The sequence below is a fragment of the Microtus pennsylvanicus genome, chromosome 3 (assembly GCF_037038515.1).
Source record: "Microtus pennsylvanicus isolate mMicPen1 chromosome 3, mMicPen1.hap1, whole genome shotgun sequence".
In the NCBI taxonomy this organism is placed as follows: Eukaryota; Metazoa; Chordata; class Mammalia; order Rodentia; family Cricetidae; genus Microtus; species Microtus pennsylvanicus.
In genome coordinates this window covers 111,382,934-111,403,706 of record NC_134581.1, presented here as the reverse complement: position 1 = coordinate 111,403,706, position 20,773 = coordinate 111,382,934, and the positions used below count along the sequence as shown (strand labels likewise).

Below are 20,773 nucleotides of genomic sequence, written 5' to 3'. Positions count from 1 at the left end.
GAGAATAAAAATTAACCTCTACTACTAGAAATAAAACATGGAAACATCCTCTAAAGAGCGGCAGCTTCTGAGTGGGCAGCTGGGAAACTGGGGAAATAAGAACCATCTAGGCAGAGTCCACATAAACATTGTGAAGAGAAACCTCAAGTTAGAGACAATTAGGAAAAAAAAAAAACTATCAGGTGTGGTGGCGCACACTTGCAATCCCAGCACTAGGGAGGCAGAGGCAGGTGGATCTCTGTGAGTTTGAGAGCAGTCTGGTCTACAGAGTTCCAGGACAGCCAGTGCTACACTCAGAAACCCTGTCTCCGAAATAAATAAATACATAATTTAGAAAAGAACTGTTTTAATGAAGATGTCTTTTTATGACTTGGAATAAAATATATCATATCTATATGACCAACAAACTCAACATATAAACTGGAAAAATATGAAAATACAAACCAATCACTGGAAACACAAAATGTGAATATTAAATGGGAAAACCCACCTAGATAGGTTGAAAATAGCAACCAATTTTCTGCCCAACTCTTTAGCATCTTTGAAGCCCTCTGAATAGAGAATCACTTCTGCAATAAGATCATTGTCTGGACGTGACATCGCCACTGGCCTGAAAAGCTGCTTAAGATTGTCAGGAAGCTTTTGTCTTCCTCCATAACCTTTTCCAGCAGGATTCATAGTGATAAAAATTCCAGAGTTAGAATTTATTTCTACCTGAAATATTAATTTAGAATATAGGCATTAAAGATTTTAAAGAGAGAAATTTTATCATAATACAATTTCTATGCATAAATTCCATATCTTCGCAAAAGTAACCTCCAATATACTAAGCACATCCTTATGTAATACATAATGAGCAGCTCATGAACCCACTGCATTATAGCGGATTTACTTCATAATACGTTTTCAAAGAACCTAAGTTTAAGAGTGGATAACTGACTTCAATGGCTATTTACTCACAGTATGTCTTTGGAACTCATGTCAAATAGTGATTAAAATATAGCTTTCAGAATTAGACAACCTTTGATTCAAATCAAAGATCGCTACACTTGTTATCAAATCTCGGTTTCTTCATCCATAAAGTAAGAGTATTTGCATTCGAGGGCTGTACTGAGTATTACATGAGATAATACATTAAAGCACTATATACACTGTGATAGTTCAGAAACCTGAGAGCCATTTTAAAGATAAAAACTAGAAACACGGTCACAGAGTAGAGGCAGCAATGCCCAGAGACCAGCACAGGAGGGAAGCCAAGTCACAGGAGGTGTCCCTTACCTCTTTGCCAAGCAGCTCACAGACAGTTCTGTGGTTCTTCAGGGCATCCTGAATGGTCTGGATCTGCATGGAAACAGCCGACAGTACAGCTTCTTCCAGTCTGTTGAACTCATCAAAGCAACCCCAGGCCCCACACTTCACCAAACCAACAAAAATTCGCCCCATTGACTTCACATCAATGCCCTGAAAAGATAAAAATAATTTTCATTTTAAAATGATGAAATTCTCTAGTGCTAGTAATAAGTTGATATTTTGTGCAGATAAACAGATTAACTAATAATTTTACCCATCAACATCTCCTTTCTTTTAAAATAAAATTAAGGCAAGAATAGTGGTGCATGCCTGTAACCCTAGCTCTTGGAGAAAGGGACAGAGTAACAGTGAGTGCTAGTCCAACCTGGGCTACATAGAGAGATCCTATGTCAAAGAAAGTCTAGAGGTGGGAGAAGATTACGAAACTACTCCTTCAACTTCAGAGCACTTTCAAGGACAGTGTTCTCTAAAGAATATAAAGCTAAACAAAGACAAGAATTCATTTCAGTCTTTTTTGTTTTTGTTTTTGTTTTTGTTTTTCAAGACAGGGTTTCTCTGTGTAACCCTGGCTATCCTAGAACTTGTTTTGTAGACCGGCCTCAAACTCTAAGATCCGCCTGCCTCGGCCTCCCAGGTCTGGGATTAATGGTGTACACCACCAACACTCGGCGCATTTCAATCATTTTTAAGTCAAAGTAAACCACCACACGCACACACACACAATGTTGTGAAAACACTAAGATGTATTTAGTGGTTTTTTGTTTTGTTTTTCTAATTGAGAATTATCCTTACTAAACAATATTTTTCTCCAGTGTAGTACAAACTTTGGAGGTTTATGTTGGGGTGCCAGACTCCTTAAACCTCTCAGGATTCAGAAGAACCGCTATCGCAGGTGAAAACTGGCTAAAAAGAACTGAGAGCAAATGAAATATATTAGCTCACATGAATCTTTTCATTATGTCCCATTTATTCTTCCTGCTCTCTCGATGTTCCTCACTGTTCTCTCATCCCACAAGGCTTTTAGTTTACACAGAGACATAATTAACAATTCTCTGGTAACTAAAAATGATACCAAGCATGCATTTCTTAGGGCTAACAAGATGGATAAAGTAGGCGCCAGTTGTCTTACTACTATCTGGGGTGTAGGGCGGGGCTGTGACTCTCTCCTGTAGATACCAGGATTAGTTAGGGATGAGGCTAGAAATCAGTTTAGAATCTAAGAAGAGAAAAGGGGGATGTGTGCATCAACTACATCTGTGTGGATAGCTAAGAAACACTACAGTGTTGTGCACTCTCTGAGCACTTCCACAGCAGCTGGGAACACAGCCTTTGTGGTAACCATGGCAACCAGCATACCCTATGGAAGGAAAACAGATGGTATTTGTGCCCCACCCAACCAGGGCCAACAGTGCTGTAAGAATGCTGTACCCTCTGGCACCCAGGTGAGAAGGAATTCCTTTTTCTGGGGCAGGTTTAGTGACCCAAGCTTCTCTTCCTGTACTTCTATAAGTAAGGGCACAAACAGCTAATTTTCTAAACTAAGATCTTGTTTCAATGAAACCAAGGTGGAGGTAAATACAGAATAGTAATTAATAACTTGTTAGAGTAGAGCAAAGGTCAGCAGATTACGCTTTCCTGAGTCTGCTGCTGGAGAGTTCAGGGTCGCCCAGACCTGTTTATCAACAAGGGCAACCATGCTGTCTTTTCTACTCAGTGCCTGTCTTTTGAGGTTCTTATGTGGTTATTTGCAAAACTCATTTTCTTGTCCAATGTCCTGTCATAAAGGACAATTGGGGGGAGGGGCTAGTTTTATGTGGATTTGACTATAAGAACAAAGGTTTCTTTGAGTGAATATTTTCACACCAGAGCCCCACAGTATGGGGAGGGTCATCTAGCTATTGTTCAATGATTTATGCACCGCTGAGGTATTTTGAGATGAATCCCACTATGAAAAAGAGGAAGACTATGGCTTCACAAGATTTTTACAGAATTGACAGGACTATTCAAAAGACAGTGTTCCCAAAGCTCTGCAAATCAAGGCTCTCCACCAGAATATACTCCTGTGGGAATATATAGCTCATGTGGAATTCTCCTCTATATGCTGTGATTACCATTAATGAATAAAGAAAACTGTCTTAGGTCTGTGATAGGGTAGAGCAGAGCTAGGTGAGGAAAGCTAAACTGAATGCTGGGAAGAAAAAGGCGGAGTCAGAGAGAAGCCATGGAGCCACCGCCAGAGACAGACATAGTGAAACCTTGCTGGTAGGCCACAAGCCTCATGGTAAAATATACAACAATGGAGATGGGTTAAATTAATATATAAGAGTTAGCCAATAAGAAACTAGAGCTAATGGGCCAAGCAGTGATTTAATTAATATAGTTTCTGTGTGGCTATTTCGGGTCTGAGCTAACGAGCAGTCAGAACGGCCAAGCGGTCTCCCTGCAACAGTCAGCTGTACTTTTACTGTATAATGCTTGTGATCCCCAATAACAAACATTCATTACACATTTTAAAATGTTTCTTCAGAGTAAAGTTTTCCTTAGTAAAGTTTGAGAAATGTACTATGTACAATCTTGCAACACTTTGTCAATTCAAACCAAATTTTTTGTTTAATTGATTTAAAACTAGGATGATTTTAAATTGAATGTGGTAATGTATGCTTATAAAGCTGACAATTGAGATAATGGAACTACATAGGCCCAGAAGTTCGTGGTCTTCATAGACAATAAAGCAAGACATCACCATTAGTCAGTCAGTGATTTGAAAACAAAATTTTCCATATGAATCCACAAGAAAAATAATCCAAACATTTAGCAGTATGTTTTCACACTTATTGTTTGTACCTCATCACAATTAAAAACTAAAACTTGTCTCCCAAGAAGTCCGCCTAGCGCCTTCACTGACTCAGTTTTCCCTGTTCCAGCAGGTCCATAGGGATTCCCTCCAAGTCCCATCTTCATGGCTTGAGTCAGAGTTAGGTAGCATTTGTCTGTCAATGGCGTATAAACCAGCTTGGGAGCGTTACCCTGCATAAGGAAAGCATGGTGTTAGCCCACTCATGTTCTACTCCATCCAAGGTAAAAAGCTTCATACGCAACAAACAGGTTTAACTGTTTAACACAGAAGACATTCAAAATTTTTCTTAGTTAAATAAATTCAGAAGGCAGAACCTGGAATAAAACAAGTATTACGTCTCATCGTGGCCTGAAAGACTTGACCATGGTCAAGTTTCCAAATAGTCTCTTTCATTCTTTTTTTTTTTTTTGGTTTTTCGAGACAGGGTTTTTCTGTGGCTTTGGAGCCTGTCCTGGAACTAGCTCTGTAGACCAGGCTGGTCTCGAACTCACAGAGATCCGCCTGCCTCTGCCTCCCGAGTGCTGGGATTAAAGGCGTGCGCCACCATCACCCCAATGCTAAGGACAAACATCCAAATATGTATTATGCAGCTAACATGGCACTTCATACTTGTTAACTCACATAGCTTACTTTCTGGGGCCCCCAAAGTAAAAATAATCTTTAAAATTATAATGATTAATTTAGAAAGTGATTCTCAAGTTTTCTATGCTATAGGAAGAAGACACTCAAGCACCTCCAGTCACTTGTAGGACGTGTCACCTTTTCCTTGCAGAAGGCCAACTAGCTGCTGCCCAACACGATTATGCCAATGACTGCGTCATTTAGATAGAAAACGGGAGAAAGGATACAACTGGGTTTTTTTAGAACAAATTATATGCATTAGATCATTTATCTGAAAAAGTCTTTTCCTTGCAAACTGACACCCTATCCCATTTACAGTCCCAGCACTGACAAGACACACAAGCTCCGCTGCTTTACTGAAGCTATCTATACAACTCTCCTGAGTTAAAGATAATCTCAGCTTCAACATGAATGCTCCTCCTGGGAAAGAATCATCTCAGAGAATTTGATAACAAAGGCAATGTGAAAATTTTTGAAAGTAGAATAATGTTTTACTTTTTCTTTTACAGAACCTTGCAAATTCTGAAACAAAAGACAGTCAAAAAATACTGAAATAGAATTATGTCATCCAATAGCAATCACCTTTAAATAGTTTCTGCTCCCTGCCCTTCCTGCCCCCGAAAATCAAATGCTTCTACCAAGAGTCTTACCTGGTACTCGTATGTATACTGAAGTTCAGAATCCACCATTTGAACATAACATGTATGGTCACTTTTCATATAGAATCTAACTTGTTTCTTCCAAGCCCAGTCATCAGTTGTATGAACTTGAACTTGGTTTAATTGCTTCACAATATCAATATTATGAATAATATCAAGAATTAGTGCTTTAAGCTTAAGCTCCAGAATGCCTGATTCTACACATAAAAAAAAAGACACAATGTTAGTGAGAGTTGCATCTTGTGCACACATGTGCTATGTCAAAGACTCTAAATGGTGATTTCAAATTCCACTGCAATACTGTGATAATATGAGTCATATAAAACTGACAGTCGGGGCTGGAGAGATGGCTCAGTGGTTAAGAGCATTGCCTGCTCTTCCAAAGGTCCTGAGTTCAATTCCCAGCAACCACATGGTGGCTCACAACCATCTGTAATGAGGTCTGGTGCCCTCTTCTGGCCAGCAGACATACACACAGACAGAATGTTGTATACATAATAAATAAATAAATAAATAAATAAATAAATAAATAAATAAAACTGACAGTCAACAAGAAATAGCAAAACTGCAAAAGGCATAAAATTCAGTAAGATGGGGGAACCCAAGAAAGGAAGCACACCCCGTACTCTTCCCCTTTAAATAAAAGCAAAACCCCTGCATTCAGTGGCTCTCATGGCTCAAAACTAAAGAGCAGGTAAACTGGGGGTGAGAGCCAGAGTCACAACTGCTGAAATGCCCACAGGAAAGCTACCGTCTTTCGTTGTCGCTCCTTTGCTATCCTGAGTCCCAGGCCATACAGTCAGAAGCTGAGCCTGGGACAAAACAGAGCTCTCACAGGCCTCTAGCTAAAGTCTGAGAGGCAGGAAATGTCTCAGGATACCCTAAAACACTGACATGAAGGACTCAGAAAGACCTAAAGCTCCAGCAAGAAGGTATCAGCCCCCAAAATTTGAGGAGAAATCCTTGAGAAAAGGATTTATTTTCTCAAAAAGAAAATCCAAGAGAAAAAGGCAAAGCCCACTAGTTCACTGTCCTCCGTTCTCCAACGAGTAGCACAGCCAACAGATGCATTCAGAACACACAAGAGCAGAAACAAACAGAAATGCAACTTCCAGGCCACAGAACCCAAAGGAATGCAGAGAATGCCTAGTATACTACAGAGGATGAGGGGAGGACTCAGATTTGCTCATAAACTCCACGCTGCCAAGAGGCAACAGACAGTTCAGGAACTGCTACTGGCTGTCACACACATACCACACATGGGCTGGAGTCAAACATCAGAGTCTGCAGAGACACTGGCACTGCAGGAGCCACAGCCCAAGCCTTGTGACTCATGTCACTCAATCAAAAATGTCCACCTGCACCTGAGTCAAGCAAGATGCAGACACTCATAACAGAGATGACCAGGACACACTTCACAACTATTTAACACTTACAGAAGCCAACCATTTGAGTCTACATAGAAATAGACAACTGCCTGGCACCAGTACCACAACGCAGCAATCAGAAACAGCTATGCAAGACTTTAACCACAGTTTAAACAGTGCCCCACCAAGCTGGGGGTGAGGACGCACTGTATGATCCGGCACTCAGCGGGCTCATCTGCTTACATGAGACCTTGCCTCAAACAACAACACACTCCAAAAGATAACTGGCACTTCAGAAATGAATGGGAACAATGTCAACAAAGAAAACAACACATGAAGAAATAGATAGAAATTTTATAGATGAAAACTATAAACCAGATTTTTTTCTAACTGCAATTTAAATGTATATAATACTTTTATTAAATCTTTGAGAATTTGCTATAATGTTTTGATTATATCTATCCCCGCTGCTCCTGCAGCTCCTTCCAATTCACTCTCAATCTCTCCAACCCCATCTCCCAACACATTCCTCTTCTTCTAAAAATATTTGCATTAACATATGTAATAAATATATATATATAATAACACTGTTTATAGACAGTTGTACATCACTCATCAGAAAACACGAAGTGAAACTACAGTGAAATGGAAGGATGCTGGAAGAAATGAAGTGCTAACCCATTACAATCAATGAGATGCCTCTCATTAAACAAAGGTGGAAGAGGGCATTCTGAGGAGGATGCACACTAACAGCCGGCAAGCCTACTCTAAGTCAAGAGTTAACAGTTACTGAGATGGGAAAATAGCACCAGAAGGAAGCCTGGAGCACGCATTGAACTATATCTTTTGAGTCCATTAGTTTTTCCTCTCAACTCTTTAAACTGCATCTTAGAGTTAAAATCAAAAACTATAATCTCATGGAGTGTCAATGTATATAAAAGTAACCTGAGAGAAGGATAAAGAAACTTATGCAGGCAAAGCTTCGACTTTCTACCTCAAGTAGTTCATACTGATTTTGAGTATGAGATAAAAAGTATAAGCCAGACACTGTGGCACACCTTTAATCCCAGCACTTGAGAGGCCAAAGTAAGCAGATATCTGAGTTTGAGGACAAACTGGTGTACAGAGCAATTCCCAGAAGCCAAGGCTGTATAGAGAAACCCTACCTCTGAGTACAAAGCACTCATGACAGACACCAACAAAAAGTTCAGTCTCCATACCTGAGTTCCCTGGGTCCTCGGAACTTGTGTCAACACTGGTATAGCGCTCTAGTTTAGCTACCAGCTGTGTTTCAATCTGGTGGAGGCTGTGGTCTTTAATGGCATTTTCTACATCTTCAGTAAACTTGATCTGCTCTGCCAAGCACAGTATCTGTTGCAGAACAAGAAACATTACTCTTCATGTGTATAAAGTTCTGCCAATGCATCTTTGTCCTATATTACACATACCAATATTACTAAACAAAACACAAAATTATTAAGTCAACATGAGGTGGCTATCATCTTCCATCTTCATATTATAATATAAAGAATGATAGAATATATATATATCCCAGCTAAAATTTACCCAAGGAAAAAGTTTTCCGCATAAAATGGTATCCTGGTTTCACTGAAATTTCACATAGGTTCAGGCAGTTCAGGACTTAAAAGCGAGCTAAGTCATTTTGTATTCCGGGCTTCCATGTGATTTCTAGTGCACATGTATTACCGGTATTGGCCCTTATAACACATACATCCTCGTTTTTCTTTAAACTATTACTAAAAACCTTAAAACTTCCTAGTTTTCAAACTCTACCTCAGCACCAGTTCCAGAATTCTGAAAAATGAAGACAAAGACTAGATTTGAACAATATTAAAAGAATTTAGGAAGAATGATTTCAGTTGCACATGAAATGGTATCACAGTATCACTGTTTTCACCTTCTCAGGATTGGGAGGGGCTAGAATCAGATCCTCTACCACAACTTCCATTCCATTTAATAAAAAAAAAAAGTCCTGCACATACCCTTTCATACGTGTGCATCACAGCACATGTGTGGAGTTCAGAAGACAGCTCCACAAGTTAGTGCTTCCCCTCCACCCTGGGGGCCGCAGGAATCAAACTCAAAACATCAAGCTTGGTGGCAAAATGTTGAATACGTTGTTCTGTGAGAACTTACATATCAATGCTTATCTAAAAGCTAAACCACTAAGGGCCTACACCTGTTAACATTGATCTGGCCAAATCCTAAACAAAGCAGCACCCTGAACCCAATCATTATTAGTGTTCCATCACTCCACAGCCAAGAACAAGGAATATAAGGAATTGTATCTAGAATCCAGTGTTACGGGCATGCACTGTTGTTAACGTTGATTTGCAGCCATCTCTATAACCCACCATCAGGCCTGGCTTTGAGGCTCCTAGCCAGTACTCTAGGTCACTGTTACTGGATTTCATCTAAGTTCCTCCCAGCTCCAGCATCTGAGATGAGATCCCATGAGAAGGGCTGAGAGATGGGACAGCTGTGGTACAAACCCTCCTCTTCAGTGACCAGGAGGCAGGACATCAGCTTCTGCCCAATTTCCTCTCCCTAAATTTCCCCCAGGGAACTGAAGGAGCCTGCAAATAGCCTGCTCTTGTTGTATGCTTCATCCTCCCTTCAGGGCTGAGGGAAGATGGCATGGGTTTGTGAAGGAATATATATTGTTGGTAAGTACTAGACAAAGGATATAAATTCAAGTTATCTGAAGCAGCTGGCCCGTGCCTACCATACCCCAGCAGAGTCCCCTCACCTGGGAAGGAAACAGAGACGGGTCAATGGCACCCTGTGAACTCCTCCCAGCAGTAACACATTCTTTCAACAACTGTTTCAAAGTTTGCTTCATTTCCAAAGCCAAATCATTCAACCATGCCTGATAGTGAACAGAGAAAACAGTAAGTATGAGTCATGAAAAAAATACAGTCTCTGCCTAGCCACACTCCTTCAGCTAAGACGGGATGTGAATTCTTAGAGCCCACACTCTGCAGATGCACTGTGCTGTATCGTTATTATTTAAATAGTTTGAGAAAAACAGTTTTGTTGTTGTTTCTTTTTACCTCGAGACAGTGTTGAGTGTGAACACTCACACTGGGGGTCAGTACTGAGTACCACTGACTGGTCTGATATAAAAACCTATGCCCAAAGGAACCCTGTCAATTCATTATTATGACAAACCTATAAAGTCCTGGGCAAACAGCTAGCTGCGTCTCCTGGTATTCTAGAGATCAGGAAAGTTCAGCCATAGAAGGGGCTCCTCATTAAAGATACTAAAGGAGGGATTCATTAGGGTGAACATACTATGGGGGGGGCATCAGACTGCCTTTTAAGCTGATTTTGCTTCAATGTCCCAATAGTACCTTTATCTGCTCACTTGATTATAGGTAACATGATGAACTGCAAGCTAGCAAGTGTGGAACTCGGTGACAGAAGCATGCCTAGCATGCACAGAGCCCACTACATTACACACACACACAGCTAAATAACAATAGCTATGAAAAATAACACTACCAATCACTACTTAATAGTTTGCATATACAAAATATATGCACGAGAACTACAGCTATAGCTCTTCATCCTTTCCTAAGTTTGCTCTAAGCTCCAGTTTTTACTCATCTGTAAGCACTTGCCAGTACTGAACACAGTACAAAGCCACCAAAGCTAAAAGCTGAAAACCTGAAGCTTGGTGTTGTAGTTTGCTCAAGAGTGTGAGGCAGGGGGATGACTTGAATCCAACCTGGTGCACATGAGGACCAGGCAAGCTAAAGCTTCATAAGACCCTGTATGCAAAACGGGAATCTCTCATTGTAGGCCACAGAGATGTTCTTCTGCTAATCACAAAAGTTCCCGGAACGTCGACTTCCACTGTACTGCCTCACTGATCTAGTCCCTATCTTAGATCCTAAGCTCCTCCCTCCCTCCACTCTGCCAACTGAGGGGAAGAAAAACACAAAACTCGTAACCAACAATGTCAGCTCCTTGGCAAATGTCAGTGCTTTCAGTCACCTGATTGAAATGCTTGAAATCCAATAGGATGTTGAGGCCTAACCAGGAGTGAGTCTGAGCCTGAAGATTACAAATCAAAGTGCTACTGCTCCTGTCAACTTGTTTACCCAAATCATCTCACAAAACTCATTAAAAAATAAAAATAAAAAGCCCTAAGACTTAATAAATGTTTCAAAAACTGACTAGTGCATTTAAAGCCATGTATTCCACTTAACTTTCAAAAGAATGTCTTTGCAACAAGAGTTAAGATTCCCATTTCCTTTGTACAGAGCTGACACAAAGATTCAGATGCAAGTACTTTTAGTACTTTTTACTCCAGAACTAAAATTCTTTATAGAATTAAATGCTGTATTTCAAAAACTAAATATCCATTCTTTTTAATACCACAACTTTTGGGAGCTCATAAGGCGAAACATTTTGAAGACTCAATTAATAGATATAAATTTCATATGGCTCACTTCATGAACTAGGGCTGCTCACCTCCACATTATTTGACAGGAGAACTTTGTTTTTAAAAGGCACAACTTCTCCTTCTAGCGACTTCATTGCAGTTATATGTTTGGACTCCTCATCAAAGCACACACTGTTAATGCCTACAACACAAAAGCAACACTTGGGCTCAGGGCGCAGTTGGGCGCATGGCGCTATCCCATCAAGCACAGGGCTCTCTGGATTACACCCCCGCACCGCACACACAACAACTTAATTGAAAGCAGCAATGTAATGACAAAGAATTAAAGGGTAATGATGCATTGCTATATACACCCACACCCCACATATACTATATACTCAGATACAAGAGGATTATAATGTATGTGACATAACATATATAGTAGCAGCCCTTGTATTAAATGTGCTAATGAAGGAGAGTAAGAAAAAATACTTTCATTGGGTATTCTCATTACTAATTTTAAATATTGTATTAACATCTAACCATAACAACATTTACTGATGGTATCTTGTATGTATGTTTAACCATTAAATTTCATCATTTTCTAGGAAGAACAGGCATTCTAATCAACAAGCACATAGTAATCCATCAGGACACTTAACTCTCATACATTCTTGGCAGTGGACTAGAGCATCACAATCTCTTTGGACTATGACAAGGAAGTTTCACACAAAGCCTAAATAAACATTTACCTTAACAAAATGTTTAGATACTTTTTAAAATATATATATTAAAAAATATATGAAAGTTTGCAATAGTTTTATTTATCTTAACCCAAAACTGAAATAATCCAAAAGTGCAAACAGTAAATAGATAAATTCATTATCAGGAAATAGCTTTAGTTATGTCAATTAATGGGACATAACCAACAGGTCATGAGGTGACCAGACAAAATAGAAACAACTCCAAAGCCACTGAGAAAGTAGATAAAGACATCACCATGACAGCGGCTAACCTGTGGCATCAGCCCAACTATACTGTGTTCAGCAGCCCTAGGTATGGCATAATCATTATTCTAAACCAAAAATGCTGCCTATTAATGAGCACCTAAGGTACACATCACCAACTGTGCAGCAAGGTTCTAGAACCTGAATCTTTTTCTGGCTTTTATCTAATGCATCACCCATATGAATATCATCCTAAAGGTTGGGGGGAGACAGAGAGATGATTTTACTACACAAAGTCCTTGAAATGTCAGAAACTGGTCTGTACAAATGAGATCAGTAACTGTCTGGGCAGTGGAATGGGAAGAAGACTGATAACATGAGGGAATTCTCTGGGCTTATGGAAAGGTTGTATATCTTAAAGTGGTGGTTACACAAGTATAGTGAGTACAGAGAGACATGCCTACAGTTTCAGGTTCACAAGCACTGGAAACTGTATCATAAAAAAGAATGTAGAGTATTTGAGGTTCCATGGGCCAGGTTCTCTATCAATAACAAGTCAGAATTCAGAACACAAAAGCAACTATAACCAATATGGAAAGCTAACATGGATGACTATGTTTCAATAAAACCTTATCTTTTTTTCTTTTTTTTTTTTGGTTTGGATTTTATTTATTGATTTTCATTGAGCTCTACATTTTACTCTGCTCCCCTCTCTTCCTCTCCCTCCGCCTTCAACACTCTCCTTCCATGGTCCCCGTGCTCCCAATTTACTCACGAGATCTTGTCTTTTTCTATTTCCCAAGTAGATTAGATCATGTATATCTCTCTTACGGTCCTCATTGTTGTCTAGGTTCTCTGGGATTGTGATTTGTAGGCTGGTTTTCTTTGCCTTATGTTTAAAAACCACCTATGAGTGAGTAAATATGATAATTGTCTTTCTGGGTCTGGGTTACCTCACTCAGTATGATGTTTTCTAGCTCCATCCATTTACCTGCAAATTTTAAGATGTGATTTTTTTTTCTACTGTGTAGCACTCTATTGTGTAAATATACCACATTTTCCTTATTCATTCTTCAGTCAAGGGGCATTTAGGCTGTTTCCAGGTTCTGGCTATGACAAACAAAGCTGCTATGAACATAGTTGAACACAGGTTCCAGTGGAACAGTTGAGCATCCCTTGGATATATACCCAAAAACTGTATTGCTGGGTCTTGAGGAGGGTTGTTTCCTAATTTTCTAAGAAATCACCATACTGATATCTAAAGGGGGCTGTACCAGCTTGCACTCCCACCAGCAATGCAGGAGTGTTCCCTTTACCCCACACCTCTCCAGCATAAGCTGTCATCAGTGTTTTTGATCTTGGCCATTCTTACAGGTGTAAGATGGAATCTCAGAGTTGTTTTGATTTGTATTTCTCTGATGACTAAGGATGTTGAACATTTCCTTAAGTGTCTTTCAGCCATTTTAGATTCCTCTGTTGAGAGTTCTCCGTTTAGGTCTGTACTCCATTTTTTTTTATTGGATTATTTTTTCTTTAGATGACCAACTTCTTGAGTTGTTTGTATATTTTGGAGATCAGACCTCTGTCTGATGTGGGGTTGGTGAAGATCTTTTCCCATTCTGTAGGCTGGGGTTTTGTCTTGTTGACGGTGTCCTTTGCTTTACAGAAGCTTTTCAGTTTCAGGAGGTCCCATTTATTAGTTGTTTTTCTCAGTGTCTGGGCTACTGGGGTTATATTTAGAAAGTGGTCTCCTGTGACAATGCATTCAAGTGTACTTCCCACTTTCTCTTCTCTGAGGTTCAGTGCGGCTGGCTTTATGTTGAGGTCTTTGATCCACTTGGACTTGCGTTTTGTGCATGGTGATAGGTATGGATCTATTTTCATTATTTTACATGCTGATATCCAGTTATGCCAGCACCATTTGTTAAATAAGCTTTCTTTTTTCCATTTGATATTTTTGCTCCTTTGTCAAAAATCAGGTGTTCGAAGGTGTGTGGATTAATACCCGGGTCTTCGATTTGGTTCCATTGGTCTTCTTGTCTGTTTTTATCCCAATACCAGGCTGTTCAGTACTGTAGCTCTGTAGTAGAGTTTGAAGTCAGGGATTGTGATGTCTCCAGAAATTATTTTATTGTACAGGATTGTTTTGGCTATTCTGGGGTTTTTACTTTTCCAGATGAAGTTGAGTACTGTTTTTTCAAGGTCTGTGAAGAATTTTGTTGGGAATCTGTAGATTGCTTCTGGTAAGATTGCCATTTTTTATCCGGGCCAGTGGAATACAAATGATGGTCCCTGATAAACCTAGGGGAGAGGAATGGAGGGGCAAGGGACATGAAGAATGGCAGCAAGACAGTTTTTCTGATCAAGCTGCCAGAGAGGCTGTTACATAGCAATTGGAAAAGGTGGGGAGGGAAGGGCTGTCTGGTCTGCTGGAATTCAGGCGTGGAGGCATCCCTAGCTGATAAGTAAATACTGAGTATCTGTGATTGTTAAATGCTAATATTTTCTAAAAGCCTGGGGCCTGCAGGTCTCACTAGGCTAAGGTCCTAGGTCTGGAACTTGCCCTGCAAAGGTGAATATCTTACTTGTGAACTTAATATGGCGTAAACAAAATACAGATCTCAAAATACAGGTCTTTGCTTCCGGCAATTTTAACTATGTTACTTCTACCTACCTAAGAGCATGGGAGATCTTTCCACTTTCTGATGTCTTCTTCAATTTCTTAAAAGATTTAAAGTTCTTGTCATACAAGTCTTCCACTTGTTTGGTTATAATTACTCCTAGTTATTTTATGCTATTTGTGACTATTGTGAAGGGTGATGTTTCTCTGATTTCTTTCTCAGCCCTTTTATCATCTGTGTAAAGGAGGGATACTAACTTTTTTGAACTCAAAAAAAAGTCTCTTGTATCTTGCACCATTACTGAAAGGTGTTTATGAATTGTAAAAGTTCCTTGGTAGAATTTTTGGGGTTGCTTATGTAAACTATCATATCTTCAGCAAATAGTGAGAGTTTGACTTCTTTTCTGATTTGTAGGCCGGTGATATCTTTTTGGTGTCTTATCTAGGACCTCAAGAACTATATTGGATAGATATAGAGAGAGTCGACAACCTAGTCTTGTTCCTGATTTCAGTGGAATTGCTAGGAGTTTCTCTCCATTTAGTTTGATGTTGGCTGTTGGCTTGCTGTATATTGTCTTTATTATGTTTACGTGTGTTCCTTGTATCCCTGCTCTCTCCAAGACCTTTATCATGAAGGGATGCTGTATTCTGTTGTAAGGGTTTTTTTTTGGCATCTAATGAGATGATCATGTGGGGTTTTTTTCCAGTTTGTTTATATGGTGGATTAAGTTGACAGATTTTCATATTTTGAACCATCCCTGCATCTCTGGGATGAAGTCAACTTGATCATGGTGGATGATGGTTCTGATACGTTCTTGGATTCAATTTGCCAGTATTTTACTTAGTAGTTTTGCATCAATGTTCATGAGTGAGATTGGTCTATAACTCTCTTTCTTAGAAATGTCTTTATGTGGTTTGTTATCAGGGTATTTGTACCCTCATAAAAAGAGTTTGGCAATGTTCCTTCTGTTTCAATTGTGTGGAACAATTTGAGGAGTATTTGGTATTAATTCTTCTTTGAAACTCTTGTAGAACTTTGAGCTGAAACCATCTGGTCCTGGGCTTTTTTGGTCAGGAGACTTTTGATGACTGTTTCTATTTCTTTAGCAGTTGTAGGTCTGACAAAAAAAAAACTTTTTTAAAAAATGATAGTAAGATAGCCTAGGCACACATAGGCTGTAGTTTGCAGATCTGACTATAAATGAAAATGGTAAATGGGTTTTTTTTTAAAAAAAAAAAAAGCAATTACTTTTTAAAGTTAATTTGAAAATACAGCTCTATTCCAAATAGTATACCTGAAAAAAAGTCAGTCATTACTGCCTAAAGAAGCTTATTGGTTTCCAAAAGTACCATTGGAGCCAAAGTGATTCAAATTCAGGAAAACAAAACACACTAAGTTTTCAACGTGTTCGTTCCAATTCCTAGTATACAAAGATTGCATAAGTGCCACTGTACAAATCACTCTCAGCTTTAAATGCCTTTCAAGTCTCTCTGTGGACAACAGCAGTTCACTGAGAATTTCAGCTCCATGGTCTTTCATCCCCAGCACCTCAACCTCCACCTTCTCCTCTACTTTCAGGCTTTGCACAGCATCTGCCCTCTGCCTAGTGACCTTTCTTCTAATTAATACACATAACTTTCGATTTCATCATTTTGTTCATGACATCCACAAGTGAGGTGCATGCCCTCACAGACATGGTTATTGCACTGCACGTACGTTCATGACAGAACCATCACACAGCACATATTGTACTAACTTACTAGCTGCACCGATTGCTGAAAGGTGGGGGTATGAACTGTGCTTAGTGAAGGGCATAATATTATGCCTGAAAGACAGTTACAACTCAGTATTTGTTGACAGAATGTTGGTCCCTACCAGCAAACAGCTTCTTCAGATGGGACTGGATCACTGACGGGTTAGTGGACTGGCCCAGGATTTCTAACAAGTCATCATCTCCAATAAAATAAAATCTTGGGAATGCTGACCGTTTTTCCTAATGAAAAAGAAAAGAAAAAAAAAGGTTTTTCTCTTTTCAATGATTAAGATATTGAATATGTCACGGTTTATTGAAGCTTAAAATAAGCAGACATGCCTCCAAAAATTCATTTAAGGATTTCTGACATCTTTGAAGCTGATCGAGGATTGTGAGCAGAGCATTTCGGATTCCTGCATGAGTGGTCAGTGTGGTGACTCGATTGTCTTTCTTGATGTCCAGCATTATTGATCTACAAGATAAAAATTAGTTTCACATTTATGTTAAGATTTCTGCCTTAAGTGAAAGAATTTTCAGGTTTCAAATTAAGAACAGCATTTATAATTAATAACTTATCATGCTAATAAACCATGTGAAAATTAATGTCATTGCAATTTTTCATCAAATATTACAAATCTTTTTCTTCATTCATTCATTCATTCATTCATTCATTCATTCAATATTGAGTTCTATGTCCTAGAACTAATGGCCCAGTAACACAGAAGGGCATTAAGCAATGCCTTAAAATACTTAGGTATAATAAACACCACAAAGAAAAGGTGCAAAGTGTTGGCACAGTGACTATTAGGAAACCTCTGACTTAAGCCTTCTTTGGGGAAGTGACCCAAGCTGAGATATGCATGATGAATAAACAACAGAAGAGTTTATGACTGAGGTCCTAGGAAACAACTACATGGACCTAAGACCCTGGAGTAGAGGCCAGAGAGATGGCAAGGGACACATATGCTTTCTTAGAGCAATGTTACAAAAGTTTAATTACATTAAAAAAAATTAAAACAAGGAAACTTCAGTCCCTTAGCGAGATTAAGAAATTTGCCCAGCCCCGGCGTGCGGGCCCCGGGTGGCAGGGACCCCCGGCGGCGACCGCTGGGGGCGGGGACCCCGGGCGCGCTGGTTGACGAGATCCACGGGCGAACGGGAAGCCTGGTCATGCCCCTGAAGACCCTCCTGAGTGGGGAGAGTGTTCTGGACCCACAGTGGGACACAGGAAACGGAGCAGGGGCATTTCCCGACCCCCTTGACTCCCAATTTATCTGCTAGGGCAGGTACTCTCTGCCTGGGCTGTTCCTCCTCTGCGGCAACCTCTCTCTCCCTGACCCATCCCAGCTTGTGCACAGAAGTCTCCTTCACTCCCCCTTGCTTCCATGGGGCTGTGGGATCACCCAGTTTAGCCTGTAAGGGCACTGGGTCAGGAGCCCAGGGCAAAGGGCAGCGAGAGTTTCTCTGTTTTGGCGGCTGGCCTGCAGAGTATTAGCCCTTTGGTTGGCGAGGCCCCTGGTGAACGAGGAGCTGGGTCCTGTTCCTGAAGACCCTTCTGAGGGGTGAGAGGGATCTTGGCCCCCGGCAGGAGCCAGGAAACAGAGGGAGGGCATTTGGTAAGAAGAGCCCCTGGCCAGCAGGGAAACCTGAACTGGTGTTAAAAGACCCTTTAGATAGCATCGATAGGAGGAGATGGGCAGGGGTCAAGACAAAAATTCACCCAATAAGCTGAAAAACAACATGAAAACACCAGAACCCAATGATCTTACAACAGAAGGTCTCCAACACCATAACACAGAAGAAGTGGAAAAAATTGACTTTATGAAAGCAATAGAGTCCCTTAAACAACATGTGAAAAATGCCCTTATAGAAATGGATGAGAAATATAACAAAAAGTTTGAAGAAATGAGTAAATACGTACAAGATACCCTGGGAAACCAAGAAAAAACGATCAATCAGGTAATGGAAACAGTTCAAGAATTGAAAACTGAAATGGAAGCAAGGAAGAAAACACAATCTCAGAACCAGCTGGATATGGAAAATCTAGGTCAACGAACAGAGCCCACAGGCACAAGCATAACCGATAGAATACAAGAGATAGAAGAAAGAATCTCAGATTCTGAGGACACCATAGAGAAAATAAATGCACTAGTCAAAGAAAACAGCAAAGCCAACAAATTCCCATCACAAAACATCCAGGAAATATGGGACACAATGAAAAGACCAAACCTAAGAATAATAGGAATAGAAGAAGGAGAAGAGTCACAGCTCAAAGGCCCAGAAAACATCTTTAACAAAATTATGGAAGAAAACTTTCCCAACCTAAGAAAGATACTCTCTTGAATATTCAAGAAGCATACAGAACACCAAACAGACTGGATCAAAGAAAAACATCCCCTCGCCATATAATAATCAAAACACAAAATACACAGGTTAAAGAAAGAATATTAAGAGCTGCGAAGGAAAAAGGCCAAGTAACTTCTAAAGGTAAACCGATCAGACTTACACCTGACTTCTCTATGAAAACCATGAAAGCCAGAAGGTCCTGGATAGAGGTACTGCAGAAGCTAAGAGACCATGGATGCAAACCCAAACTACTACACCCAGCCAAGCTATTGTTCACTATCAATGGAGAAAACAAGACATTCCAGGATAAGAACAAATTTAAGCAATACGTAGCCACAAATCCAGCCCTACAGAAAGTAATAGAAGGAAAATCACAACCCAAGGAATCCAACATTGCCAACACTGCTGACAATAACTCAGGCATCTAGCGACCCTTCACCAGCACAACTCAAAGAAGGGAGACACACAAACTCTACTACCAAAAACAATAAGAATAACCGGAGTAAACAACCACTGGCCATTAATATCACTTAATATTAATGGTCTCAATTCACCTATAAAAAGGCACGGGCTAAAAGATTGGATACAAAAACAGGACCCAACATTCTGCTGTTTGCAAAAACACATCTCAACCACAAAGACAGGCACCTACTCAGAGTAAAGGGTTGGGAAAAGGTCTTTCAAGCAAATGGTCCTAAGAAAAAAGCAGGTGTGGCCATATCAATTTCTAACAAAACTGACTTCAAACTAAAATCAATCAGAAGAGATCGAGATGGACACTTTATACTCATAACAGGAACAATTCATCAGGATGACGTCTCAATCCTGAATATCTATGCCCCTAATATAAAAGCACCCACTTATGTAAAAGAAATATTACTAGAACTCAAGGCAGACATCAAACCACAGACACTAATAATAGGAGACTTCAATACACCTCTCTCTTCAATGGACAGGTCAATCAGACAGAAACCTAATAGAGAATTAAGAGAATTATTGGAGGTAATGAAGCAAATGGACTTAACAGACATCTATAAAACTCTCCACTCAAATAGAAAGAATATACCTACTTCTCTGCAGCTCAAGGAACCTTTTCAAAAATTGACCACATACTCGGAAACAAAGGAAACCTCCACAGATACAAAAAAATATCAGTGTCCACCTGTGTCTTATCAGATCACCACGGATTAAAGTTAGAATTCAACAACAATGCTATGGCCAGAAAGCCGACAAACTCATGGAAACTGAACAGTCAACTACTGAACCACACCTGGGTCAAGGAAGAAATTAAGAAAGAAATTAAAGTCTTCCTTGAATTTAATGAAAATAAAGAGACAACATACTCAAACCTATGGGACACGATGAAAGCAGTGCTAAGAGGAAAGTTCATAGTACTAAGCGCCCACTTAAAGAAAACAGAGAAAGCATACATCGGGGACTTAACAGCACACCTGAAAACTGTAGAAAAAAAAGAAGCAGATGCTCCCAGGAGGAGTAGAAGACTGGAAATAATCAAACTGAGGGCAGAAATCAACAAAATAGAAACACAGAAAACAGTCCAAAGAATCAGTGAAACAAAAAGTTGGTTCTTGGAGAAAATCAACAAGATCGACAAACCCCTATCCAAACTAATTAAACGACAGAGAGAGAACACGCAAATAAATAAGATCAGAAATGAAAAGGGGGACATAACCACAAACACAGAGGAAATTCAGTGAATTTTTAGATCTTACTACAAAAGCCTGTATGCCACAAAACTGGAAAATACAAAAGAAATGGACATTTTCTTAGATAAGTAGCATATACCAAAGCTAAACCAAGACCAGGTGAACGATCTAAATAGACCTGTTAGTCACAAAGAACTAGAAACTGTTATCAAA

General features: G+C 39.8%; 1 protein-coding gene across 3 annotated transcripts in view; it reads right to left on the bottom strand.

Moving 5' to 3' along the window:
- The window catches only part of Dync2h1 (dynein cytoplasmic 2 heavy chain 1), a 224,895-nt gene that overhangs the window by 162,195 nt on the left and 41,927 nt on the right, over positions 1 to 20,773 (bottom strand). For all 3 annotated transcript variants that reach the window (XR_012910066.1, XM_075966861.1, XM_075966862.1), the window contains exons 27-35: positions 16,887 to 17,019; positions 16,670 to 16,787; positions 11,316 to 11,428; positions 9,586 to 9,705; positions 8,036 to 8,186; positions 5,440 to 5,645; positions 4,156 to 4,338; positions 1,279 to 1,461; positions 491 to 714 (exon numbers count right to left, since the gene is read on the bottom strand). Coding sequence is in view for 2 of the 3 variants with exons in the window: in XM_075966861.1 (XP_075822976.1) it covers positions 491 to 714; positions 1,279 to 1,461; positions 4,156 to 4,338; positions 5,440 to 5,645; positions 8,036 to 8,186; positions 9,586 to 9,705; positions 11,316 to 11,428; positions 16,670 to 16,787; positions 16,887 to 17,019 (1,431 nt within the window). In the remaining variant the exon portion in view is untranslated. The remainder of the gene's footprint in view (positions 1 to 490; positions 715 to 1,278; positions 1,462 to 4,155; positions 4,339 to 5,439; positions 5,646 to 8,035; positions 8,187 to 9,585; positions 9,706 to 11,315; positions 11,429 to 16,669; positions 16,788 to 16,886; positions 17,020 to 20,773) is intronic.